At 52.1% G+C, this 12,936-nt stretch overlaps 1 protein-coding gene across 5 annotated transcripts in view; it reads right to left on the reverse strand.

Annotated features, from left to right (window-relative positions):
- Nucleotides 1-12,936, reverse strand: part of LOC124479288 (RNA binding protein fox-1 homolog 2-like) — a 36,691-nt gene that overhangs the window by 12,521 nt on the left and 11,234 nt on the right. For 3 of the 5 annotated variants that reach the window (XM_047037975.1, XM_047037974.1, XM_047037977.1), the window contains 4 exons: nt 5,900-6,103; nt 5,511-5,681; nt 4,409-4,462; nt 2,899-2,991 (listed from right to left, as the gene is read on the reverse strand). In XM_047037975.1, coding sequence (XP_046893931.1) covers nt 2,899-2,991; nt 4,409-4,462; nt 5,511-5,681; nt 5,900-6,103 — 522 coding nt within the window. Of the gene's footprint in view, nt 1-2,898; nt 2,992-4,408; nt 4,463-5,510; nt 5,682-5,899; nt 6,104-11,475; nt 11,942-12,936 lie in introns of those variants that run through there. The other 2 variants (XM_047037978.1, XM_047037976.1) reach the window with 2 other exon arrangements.

Here is a 12,936-nt window from a genome sequence, read left to right on the forward strand (position 1 = left end):
GAAAATCAATCCAGATTGGGTAGGTCGCCTGAAACAGGTCTCCCACAGTCATGGGAGCTCATTCCAATGTAATTGGCTTCAATCGAACATTTCAATTATAGTTGTGGATTGAAATACAGCTTTGATGACATTGTAAAGAGCAGGGCCTTATCTGTGTGTGGGGGTGTTTGGAGGGGGGGGGGGGGGGGGTACAGGTGTGTATATACTTCCATACCCAGTAGTTTAATTACAAATGATACCCCCCCCCCCCCCTTTATTACAGGGTTCCCAAATAAATCAACAATAGTTAAATAGAGACGGAGAGAGAAAGAAAGAGGAGAGAGAGAAAGAGGAGAGAGAGAGTTATTGTTTGGGAGGGGACAGTAGAGGTACATTTTACAGGGAAAATAAAGTAGCCTTCAATGAGAGACAGACAGACAATACAGTGACAGACAGACAGACAGGCAGACAGACAGGAGGATGAGGTGTCCTTCAAAGCAGGGCTGTTAAGTGACAAAGGGGATCAGACAGGGTGCGAAGAAAACGAGACAGGCGACAAACTCGACTGGCGTGAGAGTGGAAGAGGGCATGGAGAGAGAGAGAGGGAGGGAGAGAGAGAGGGAGAGAGAGAGGGAGAGGGAGAGAGAAAGAGAGTGAGAGAGAGAAGAGTCAAGTTGGGGGGGAAAGTGTGAGGGCTGGAAGTGGGTTAAGTGACAAATCTCCCTCTCCCCCCGACAATTCTCACCCTTCCTCAAAGACACATGCACACATACTGAACACACACACACACACACACGCACACACAAACAGCTTCACCCGCGGCACTCTCTCAGTCTTTCATGCAGGGGTGCCAGACACCAAACACAGGCAGGCAGACCCAAAGCCAGTCCAGAGGACATGAACAAACACACACTCAAACACACACACACACACACACACACACACACACACACACAGTAGGGCAGGACCTGCAGGAAGCCGTGCAGGACATCCCCAGAGCCACGTTGCTGGCACCAGCCATCACTTGGTTCAGCCAACAAACCTGCAGACGTTCGCCAATTTCGGATACAGATCTCTAGAGATTAAGCACCGTTTCGCGGGAGCCATCTCATCATTTATGGAGACATGCTGAGAGATGAATACAACTTTGGTTGGTGGCAGGGGGTAGGGAGCCAGTTGATCTCCTGTTTAGAACAGAATGGACTGATTGTCTGGCCTCTCTTTAGCCGACCCAAACTCTGGAGTGGTCTGGTCAGGGACTGGGCTGATGGGCGGCCATTAAAAAAACAAAAAGGAGCTGTGGCGGATCACACTGTCTGCGGTACACACACACACACACACAGACGCATGCACACACACAAGCATGAGCACACCCACACGCACGCGCATGCATACACACATACCTCGAACAGACCTGCACTGAGGATGACCACATGGGTGACAAGACAAGACAAGAGCTCGACAAACACTGACAACACAGACTGGGGAGGGGGAGAGGAGGGGTAGAAGGATGGGAAGAAGGGATGAGAGGAGATGGAGAGAAAAGGGAAGGAGACGAGATGGGAGGAAGGGGTCCTACATACAGCCTCGTGCACAGAAGACAGACAGACAGGGTTACAGGTAGACAGGCTGAATTCACTTGCGTGGACTAAGACAGGTCTACACCCACGTACACATAAGCTTTCCCCACCTGCATCCACTCAACTGGCTGATTGACTGAGGGTAAAGTGAGCAGGAGGGAGGAAGGGAGGGGAGAAGAGAGAGAGGGGGAGAGGGTATGGAGGGGGATGAGGTGGGTCCGTGATGGACTTAGGCTGCAGGACAGGTGTCATCCCAATCATGGCTGAGAGGCAGTGACCGAGGACTGGGGACGGGACCATGGCAAACCACCACACCATGCCGCCCCCCCCCGCCTCTCCAGCCCCCCCCCCCCCCTCCCCCCCCCTTGGTGAGAAGGTTAGGTTGCACCACACGCCAGCCGACACGCAACGCGAGGTGGAACGGCAAAAGAAAAACAACCGCATGCCGCCGTCCCAAACGCCTCGGGACAACACAGAAACGAGGGCGTACACAGACAAGACAGGAAGTGGGGCTTCGCATCCAGATGGACACAGACGGGGGGGGGGGGGGGGGTGGGCGTGTGGCGAAGGTGCATAAGAGAAGCCACGCTCGAAAGAGAGCCCACGCTCATGCACGGCTGAGGTAAAGGGTGTCCAGCATGCTCGTCTGCGCCACTCGGAGCCCGAAAGCGCCACGTCACCAAAACTTGGCGCCCCCGTGCGGGATAAGAAAGACAGCGCTCTGTGTAGGCGGACGGGCGACAGAGAAAGGTGTCCGACGGGCGGTTGCGCTCATGCAGCGTGGTTTCGTCGCCGCCACCTCTGTCTTCTCCCCTTGACCGAGCCAATCGCGGACAAGTGCGGTGTTGATTGGCTCGTGTTAAAGGGACAGTTCGTTCAAATTTCAGAATGACCTATTTCTTCCCTTCTCACCCTTGATCGCAATCAAAATGCAATGAAACTAGGCAACGGAAAGAAAATAGGTGATTTTGAATTTTTGGGTGACATATCCCTAAAACTGGAGAAGCTAGGCTGGGACATCAGTGCATCAAACACAAAACCTTGAATTAAAAAAAAAAAACAATTGCAGAGGAGACTACCCAGCATGCCTTGTGTTGTGTCCTTGCACCCCAAACTCTCACATCCCCAAAAAATAAATCAAGGAAACAAATTAAAACTAAAACAAGACAAAAACTTTCAAAATAATTCTAATACAAAAAAACTAAAACAACAACCATTGATCATGGGAACCAGCATAGACCAGACCAGAGCATGTCAGTGTGGAAGGATGGGTGCTAGCTAGCAGAGTCAGTGATGACAGGCAGAGCAAAAGAGAGAGAGAGAGAAGAGAGAAAGTTACCTCGATCTTGCGTCCCTCCACCAGAGTACCATGCAGCCTCTCCCTGGCCTTTTCTGCGTCCGCACTAGTCTCAAACGTCACAAAGCCAAAGCCCTGGAAGGGGGGGGAAGGGGGGGAAGGGGGGTTAGAGGGGCGCGACAGGGGTCGACTCATTAGGAATATGTGCATTTTCCCTCCTCATAAACGTCCAGATTTAAAGACAGGAGAACCCTCCAGAAAAGTGTCTGGAAGTATTTCCATTCATTCCACATTGGACTTGGCATTGGTCTTTAAAATCTTGGCACATTTTTTTGGGGGGGGTGGGTAGGGGTTCATTTCGGGGGGACAAACCAGCAGGCAATATCAAATTGAGCACATACATGCTTCAGAAAGACATTCAAAATAGTATTCCAGCCACTACCAGATCCACTCATTAAACATTGACTTAGAACGTCCCCGCTATAGGCAGAGCTCTCGTGGTGTTTATGCAGCTACTGATAAGAGCCGGCCGGGGGTCGTAATTATGTATTTCCATTGAGCCAGCAGTGATAAGAGCAGGCAGGCCAAAGGAACACAGGGGAACGTGGGAAATGGAGTTCAGTGCTCCTCACCTTGACCTTGTGATATTGTAACATTCATGACAATGGTGTGATGTATTGTGTGTGGTTGTCAGTCTACACGTATTGAAATTAGGGGTGGAACGGTACAGTGAAGTCACGGTTTGGTTCATACCGCGGTGGAGACATCACGGTTCGGTACGAGTTCGGTACAACGGAGGGAAAAGCAAAACAAACCAGTTTCCTCTACAAGTGAATACGAGCACATTGAATATGACATATAAATTCCGATTGCGTCAGTAATTTTTTGGGCCCTATTTGTATGTGTATCTAATGGCTGGTTAAGCACTGTAGGAAGGAGAAGTTGGACAGTTTTTTATGACTCGTTCCAGTGATTGGCACACCTGGGTGATGGCGTCGGATATTTTTTGTCAATTAGCACACGCCAGATGCGTTATATGCGTTAGCATGTGAGATGTATTTCCACTCACATACCCCACAACTGCTGAAAAACGCTGACACACAGTATTTGTCTTATCCACCAATCTCTCGCTTGTACTACTGTCACTGAATGAGAAACCAACGTTTTCCCAAACTTGCAATCTTAAAAAGGCCGGGGGTTCTTCTATCTCTCGTGGGTCACCACCACTCACCATACTCGTTCTTAGTGCTGCTTGCTATCTCTGACTCACGGCGGAGTCAATCAGAGCTTCAGAGCTACAGATTAGATGTCCCTAAAGAACACGAGTATCTAACAGTAGTTCCGCATTACATTAATTAATTTGCACGCAAGTTGTATTTATTTTTATACCGTGTATTCACCGTGTAATTTCATGCACCAAACCGTGACGCCCGTACCGTACGGTTCGGTACGAATACATGTACCGTTCCACCCCTAATCTAAATTGATTTATGATACATAACTAGTATTGTTATTTGAGTTCTCCATGTGTAGTGAAGGCTGTGTCACTCACCTTAGAACCCCTCTCATTGAAAATGATCTCGACATCGAGAATCTTGCCAAATTGCTGAAAACAGAGGGAGAAGAAAGATTACACACCCTCAGAGCCCAAAAAAATATTAACATTTTATATGTATATATTTGGAAATATATAATAAACTGAAAAAATAAAATCCCTAATTACAGAGCACTGGAATGACACACTTCCTGTTTGGGTATCTGACCTGACTCCTGTGCATAGCAAATATGTAGCTGTGGAGTGGCTCACCTGGTGGAATGTGTACCACGTAGGCCTTACCGCAGTGGCCCAGGTTCGATTCCAGCCCGGGCCATTTACTGCATCTCATCCCCTATCTCTCTCCCTTGCCTTTCCTGTCTCTCTACACACTATCACTATCAAAATAAAACACAATTGCCAACAACAACAAAACTTCTTAAAAACCAGACATATGTAGATGTGCACAAACATAGCCTTGTTGTTGGGGATGAACTCCAACTCTACACAAGAGGGCAGTATTCAACAACATGAAATCTTCCAGAACAATCTCCTACGATCTCATCTTCCCCCCTTTTCTCTCTTTCTCTTTAACACACAGCACATAACACATGTTCCTTCCCTCGTTCATTTAGCCCCTCCCCCCCATCCCTCTCTCCTGACACGGCAGAGGTAGAGAGAAATAAGAAGACATGATTAAAGGCCAGGGGTGTCGCTCCGTTTGTGACACTCCTGGCCTTTGTTCTCCTGAACATCCCCTTTGTCACACACACACACACACACACCCACACATACCCCCCCCCACACACACACACACACACCCACACACACACACCCATAGTAAAGATCATTGTCCAGAGGGAGAAGACAGATTTATGAAGCATCATAAAAGGAGTGCTCAGGAAGGTTCTAGAGAAGAAAACAAACCAACTCCCCCCTCACATTGTCTCTGCTAGTTTCACCCTCAACTCATTCATAGCTCCCTGCTTTTCCTTGACACTTCTACACACTGAACCACTCACCCCACACAACAACGAATCGATATCTGTTCAGGACCCTCTCCCTAAGAACAACCCAACGTTTTGCGCTCGGGCCGACCCGTCAAAAGCGGGGGTCTTACCCCGAACATCTGCCGCAGGTCGGGGTCGCGGAAGCGGAAGGGGATGTTGGAGACGTGCAGGCGCTTGGGGGAGCCCTTGGCCTCGGGGGACTCGCCACCAGACCCCCCGGCGCTGGACGCCACCACCCCACACTGGGCCAGCGCCTCACCCTGGGGGGAGCCCTCTGCCTGCTGGGGGGGGGAGGGGGGTGCAGAGGAAGAAATGGAGGGGCAGAAAAAACATGTATAGGGATGGGATGATGAAACAGAGGGAGAGATGGAGACAGACAGGGACAGACAGACAGAGAGACCAATGGTGAGAACAGTGTGAATTGGACACGGTCAGCAGCACGCCCGAGTGGCGGGGGTCTTCCAGTGTCGCCCGTGACGACGGGGAGGGGCGGACTCACTGGCGCGATGATGACGTGAACGGGCGTGGGCGTGGCTCCGTTGGCCCCTGAGCCCTCCTCCACCGGCCCCTGGCCCCCCGCGGAGAAGATGGCTCCGCCAAACTCGGACGCCGCCAGGCCGTTCTGGGGCGGGGGCGGAGGAGGGAAGGCGGTGAACGGAGGGGCCCCCAGGCTGTCCGGACCCCCCGCTGAGTCCTGTGGAGCCTGAGGGGGAGGGAGAGACAGAGGTTTAAAACAGCTATCAAATTTCAGCTAACCCTAACCCTAACCCTCCCTCAAGACTCCCTCCAACCGTACCATCTCGCTCTCGCCTCCTCCCTCTCTCCATATCTGGCTGCAGTATTTCTGTCAGCAAACACATGAAATATTCACAACAAACACATCCATTATTGAATCTGATCTCGTTTCTGACACGGAGATGCTCCCTATAAAACTGTGGCTACACATCAAACCAGGCGTTAAAACCTTGAAAACCTGCAATGTCACCCGACAATCCACCGGAAATCATCCTCAATGTACTACAATAACTCTGTTACGGTAACAGAAGTACTTCTACCACCAATTCCTAAAACAATAGGCCATTATTAAGTTACTCAAAGTACTGCTATGAAGGTTACTGGCTATATGCTCCCATTACTAATCCCTACGTACGTGAATCCTGAATGAAGCTTATGCAATGCAAGTCAGCATCCAGTATGACGCTTACTTCTGGAGGTAGACTATGTGGTGTGTGTAAGTGGTAAGAGAGAGACAGAGAGACTGTGTGTGTGTGTGTGTGGTTAGGAGAGAGACAGAGAGACTGTGTGTGTCTGTGGTTAGAGAGAGAAAGAGAGGGGGGGGGGGTGTATGTGGGGGGCAAGCAGGCATGACACTGTTATCACACACTTCACACACACCCAGCCTCCTGTCAAGGACAGCAGTAACAAGTTTCCCAAACACCCAGACAACCTTCCTCTGGGAGGGAGGAGCGGGGGGGGGGGGGGGGGGGGGGGGGGGGCCTAGTCACTGTGCCAGCCAGTCACTCAGCCAGCCACTCAGCCAGCCAGCCGGCCAATCAGAGCCAGCCAGTCAGCAAATCACTCAGCCAGCCAGTCACTCAGCCAGTCAGCCAGCCAGTCAGCCAATCAGAGCCAGCCAGTCACTCAGCCAGCCAGTCACTCAGCCAGCCAGTCAACCAGCAAGTCAGGCAGCAAGTCAGTCAGCCAGCCACTCAGTCTTGTGTAGAGAGGAGAAGGAAGGCGGAGAAGGTTCGGGGGAAGATGAGGAGAGAGGCGTGACAGGAGTGACGAGCATCCGAAGAAGGAGACGACACGGTGGTTCTGTTAAGCAAGCCGCCGCTCTCTCTAGAGCCAACACACACACACACACCATTTTGAATGCCAACTATGCTCCGCTGAAGTCCTCATAATACACCAGAGAGCAGGCTGACACGGGCAGATTCGACTTGATTGAAATCAACCGAATTTCTCTCAAATGTTCCTCTGAAAGCTCAAAGGGACTGTCAAAAAACAAACCCCCTAGGATCCCTTTAAGACAGATGATCAGGGAGATGGAACGAGACAGAGAAAGAAGGAGCAAAAACAGAGAGATGAAGCAAATTACAGAGGGGGGGGGGGGGGGGGGGGGGGGGGCTGTATGTCTGGGGACTTGGGCCAGCGTCACTGGCGTGGGCGTTGAAACAGGGATGGAAGGTTCCAGGGTGTGAATAAGAGTGAACCAGTATGCTGGATGTTTCATCCACAGCCTAGGGCCTGATCAGTCCTAACTCTGTGTTCAGAGTTATTTGTAATATGTGATTATAATATTGGGTTACAGCCAGGTCTAGCCAGCAGCAACAGAAGGTATTAGAAACTGATATGCTCACTTTACACGGCTACTGCTAGAACAAGTTCACTGCTAACATGCACCGGCCTGTAGCCAGCCAGCAAGCCAATGAGTCAGCCAGCTAGCCAGTTAGCTAACCAGTCAGTCAACCAGCCAGTCAGCCAGCCAGCCTCTAGAGAGTGGGACCCCCACCTACCTACCACACAGTGACTCACACTGGACTAGTGTGTGTGTGTGTGTGTGTGTGTGCGTCAGAGTTTATGTGAGAAAGGGAAAGAAAGACCCATACAGACAAACAGAAAACCAATGAGAGGGGGGGCCGAGGCTGGGGGAGGGGGGGGGGGGGGGGGCGCTGAGGGGGGGGGGGGGGGGGGGGGCTGAGGTTCTGTCTGTGGGGTGTTTGCCCCATTTTTGCAGGCAGTGGTAAGGTAAGGTGGTAAGTATGTATATGTAGCAGGAGGTTAACGGATCGTATGGCTTTGGGTGTACTGTAACAGTAGTATATGCGCCTGTGGTGTGCGCGTAGATGTGAGTGCGTATGTGTGTGTGTGCGTGTGTGTGTGCGTGTGTGTCTGGCTGCAGACAGGCCCATTAGTCAGCCCTGGGCAATTCCTGCTCCTCTGTGTGCAGGCTGGCTGAAGGCCCTACATGGTAGCATCTCACAGACAGAGCCCAGACAGAGGGGGGGTGGGGGGGGGGTTAGGGGAACAAGGAGAGGGGGGAAGGCGGTGGGGGAGGGAGGGGTGGATGAAGAGAGAAAGAAAGACAAAGAAAGTCAAAGGAAGGATGAGGACGCATATTCTCAACTCTCTACACGGGCGGCGTTCCAAAATAGAACACTTCACTTTGGTCTGCCTGTCGTACACACACACTCTCTCTCTCTCTCTCTCTCTCTCTCTAACTACACACGCACCATAGCAGTCCATTCCTGTTTCCTTCTTCTGCAGCTGGAGGTAGCCTCTGGCTTTCTCCCCCTCCCCCCTCCCCCTCCCATCCCTCCCTCCCTCCCTCCCTCCCTCCCTCCCTCTCTCCCTCTCTCCCTCTCTCCTCTCTCTCTCTACTCTCTCCTCTCTCTCTCTCTCTCTCTCTCTCTCTCACCTGGCTTGATGGAATCCAGACACCGTTTTCTACCTCCAACCACGGAGCCCAAGCCACACACCACACACACACACACACACACCACGTCGCAGGGACCGCCCTCTAAATCCTTATATGGTCCTCAGTGTGTGCCTGCCACGATAACTTCCTGCAGACCAATCAAATCATTCTAAAGCCCGCCTCTCCCTGGAACACTGTGATCATTGGCTCACACCCTGCAGGCACCACCAGCAAAACTAAAAAGACACAATGGAAAAATACCTAATGAAAAACAAATGGTCAGGGAGTCTTAAACATTTTTACCTAGGGTTCAGTTTATTTGACAGATAAGTGTAAATACTGCATCTATATAAAGACTGTAAGTTCTAGACCCATTACAGGCTGTCACTAGAAGCTGTCATTAGAGAGTCAATACCTTCACTGGCATGTTCCGTTGTCAGGGCCAGAGCCGGTTTCTAAGGTCCATTTTGGCCCCTACCAAAATTAAGATTTGGTGTATTTTCCCCCCCACTGTATTTAGTCTATTGCAACTCAGTCAATCGTAAAAATATGATAAAAATCTTCTTTAAAAGTAATACTTTTGACAGAATACCGATTGGTTAGTTTAGTGGTATAAAATTCAAGGACAGCAGTGAGAGGTGCGCTGTGAAGTTTCTGGACAGTAGACAGCCTCCTGTCACACCTGTGGGAGAAAGCTAGCTGAACTGTGTTTCGAGTCTTCGAGCAAAGCAAGGCAAAAAGCATTTGACATTTTAGGTTTGAAAAATCATTTGCATTTCTACCGTTGTTTCGAGTTTCGTTTAGCTTTCTGGGAGAGGGGGCGGTTAGGGTTGTTGGATTATAGGCTGTTGCACACGAGGAGCAATTAGATTCCCTATCACATCTCGCTAACGCACACAGCTGCAGCAACACTCACGTCAGGTTCGCTAGCTTGCACTGTTCACCTCGCTGCTTTTAGCGAATCCAAAGGCTCTCTCGGATTGCACAAAATTGAAGCTTTAAAGTGTCTCAAACGTAAAACCTCTCATTTCCCCCGCTACTAAAGTGGGCTCAAAACCGGGCCTGGTTATGGCGATGTGTGTGTGTGAGTGCCCTGTCAACAACAAGACCCAGGAAGGTGAAAGAGTGTGTGTGTGTACGTGTGGATGTGTCTGTCTGTCTGCGTTCGTGTTTATGTGGGTGCGTGTTAAGAACCAAACACGCCTCACCTGTCTGTCGTGGCGTGTGTGTGTGCCTACCTGTGTGTGTGTGTGTGCCTACCTGTGTGTGTGTGTGTGCCTACCTGTGTGTGTGTGTGTGCTGCGTCAAGCTTCCCCTCTGACAGGAGGGACGAGGAGTGCGTGGTGTGTTTACCCCAACACCAGCCACACATGGGACCTCATGCACACACACACACAAAGGTAGGCACACACACAAACACACGTAACACAATGACACTCAGGCATACGCCAGCATGCTAAGCGGACACAATCGGGAACATAACTCGAGTTATCTTCACCTCTCCTCTCTCTATTCAGTGTCTTTCATGGGACAGTCAGTGGCGCGGCGTCGCCTTCCAAACCCCTCCCGCCCTTCACGGCCCCCTTCCACCCCCATGTCCCCCAGCTGCCCGTGCCCTTTAAGGAGCAACGCGTGTTTAGGTAACAGCTGCTACCGCCTGGAGGGGGGAGACATGCGGGACGGAGGGAGGGAGCGAGCGAGGGAGTAGGTAGGGGTGAGTCGAGTGAGAGCGAGATCATTGAGAAGAGCCGATAAAGCTGGAGAAATCCTCCGACTGACAATCGACACAATTCACACGTTAACTTCTCTGCGCGAGTGTGTGTGTGTGTGTGTGTGTGTGTGGGGGGGGGGGGTTGCACAGAAGGGACAGTAAAGGCAACAACCGTTAGTTGGCACCTGTCTGTATCACTCCAAGACAGATGAGGGTACGCCTACTGGGACAGCTGGAACCACAACAAAGGATCCCTTCACCCAATCCCTACACGCGCGCGCGCACGAGCGTGCAAGCCCGCGCACCGTTTAAGTGTGACATGATGTTCTCTGCAGCATGGCAACGTGCCAAGCTCAGCCAACATGTGAAAAGGCCAGAGAATACACACACACACAAACACACACCTCTGCAAGTGCACATGAACACCAGGGTACTTTGACATATGGTCTCGATACACGAGCACACACACACACACACACACACAAACACACACACACACACCCTGAAGGCTCCAGTGTTACCTCGGCAGCACGGAGGAACATGTTCGAACGAAGCACAACTCGGGTACAGACACACACACCTAATGTAAACATTTCAACATTTAACCCTCTCCTGACCCTCCCGTCAAACGGCAACACCATATTCACGGCAGATAAGGACACATTATACCACACATACAGAGCAGCACCGGGGTGTGTGCGCGTTTGCAGTCAGAATGAAGGTAGGCGAGTGCAGCACGAGACACAGCTAACTTGACGAAGGCCTATGGGCCTACAGCCCAGTCATGTATTTGGCCTAAGGCACAGACACGTAGTCCCAACGAATCAATCACCGATCCCTACAGAAGGAGCGAGGGAGAAGTGCTGAGCGTTTCGATGACCCCCCCGTTACAATCCCAGAGCGACGAAGCGAGAAATGACGGGACGTCTGTGCAGCTACTCACCTGTAGGACTGCAGCACAGTACAAACCCATCATGGTCTGTCTGTGCTGAGGGGAAGAAAAGGCTGCTTGCGCTCTTCTCCTCTCTCTCTCTATCCCCCCTCCCCTTCTCTCTCTCTCTCTCTCTCTCTCTCCCTCCCTCTCTATTTCCCTCCCTCCACCTCTTTCTGTCCCTCTGCCGCTCTCTGTCCGCGACTCGCCTCTCGTACGCGTGGCCGCGTTGCAGCTCGCCTCTGTCTGCCTCTACGGCTCCTCACACTCTCTCTCTCCCTCTCTGTCTCTCTCTCTCTTTCTGTCTTACACACACTCGTTCAAATTCTACCTCCCTTCCTCCTGTTTTGCCCTCCTTCTCGGACGGAGGCGTCGGGCTGAATTAGGGGGGGGGGTGCCTGACTCACTGGCACTCGGCTTCCCGGACTTTTGCATCTTCACCCAAATGCTGATAGGGGTGGGGGAAGCAGGGTGGGGGAGGGAGGGGGGGGGGGGTCCCTTCTAACCTGACGGAACAACTGAGCTGTGTGGCCCTCTTCACACCGTCTGGGCCACACCCTCGGATGGTAGGGGGAAGGGGGGAGGTTCACCTCGTCCGTGTCTGTCACGCCCTCGGGGAAGGCTACGCCGGAGCTGGACGGGTTGATATTGTTTACCCGTTCGTAAACATCCGCCGTTCAACTGGGACGAAAGTGACGCTTGCTTGACTGGGTGTCTTCTCTCGGCCCCTCCTCCTCTACCCTGCCGGTTCTTCCTTCTCTCCGTCCATCTGTTGTTTTCTTCTCGTGAAGAAGCCGCGGTGACTGGGGCTCTCGGACCAGAGAGAAGAAAAGAAACTAGCTTCGTCTCTACTTCGCCTGCCCTCCCTCCCTCCTTCCCTCCTCCCCCCCCTCCACACCGCACTGCAGCGCTTTTTTTTAATTATCATTTATTTATTGGACGGCAGCTTGTCAACCCCACCAGTAGGAAGCCCCCACAAACTCCCCTCCCCCAACGTCTCCTCCCCCCTCCTCACCTCAGCCATGTGTGCGTATTCATTTCGCTGCTCCTCTGCAACGAGCTGTGCTGTTTGCACTGCTGCAGTAAAGGCTCTCTCTCTCTCTCTCTCTCTCTCTCTCTCTCTCTCTCTCTCTCTCTCTCTCTCTCTCTCTCTCTCTCTCTCTGTGTCTCTGTGTCTCTCTCTCTCCCTCTCTCTCTCTCTTTTCTCCCTCATTCCCATCTTCCATTCTGCCTGCATGGCGTCAGCGCAACAATGCTGCTGGAGACCTGCGCATGCCGGAGGGGGGAGGAGGGAAGGACGGACAGAAGGAGGCGAGGGGGGTGGGGGGGGTGGAGGAGATGCATAGAAGGAGGCGGAGGGGGACGGGGGGAGAGAGGCGCAAGGGAGGAGTCATAATAACGGGAGGGGGGGGGGGGGGGGGGGTGGAGGAAAAGGGGGGGACGTGGACGCGAGTGAGAGATAAGCGGGAGAGA

Source organism: Hypomesus transpacificus, chromosome 17 (assembly GCF_021917145.1).
Source record: "Hypomesus transpacificus isolate Combined female chromosome 17, fHypTra1, whole genome shotgun sequence".
NCBI lineage: Eukaryota > Metazoa > Chordata > Actinopteri > Osmeriformes > Osmeridae > Hypomesus > Hypomesus transpacificus.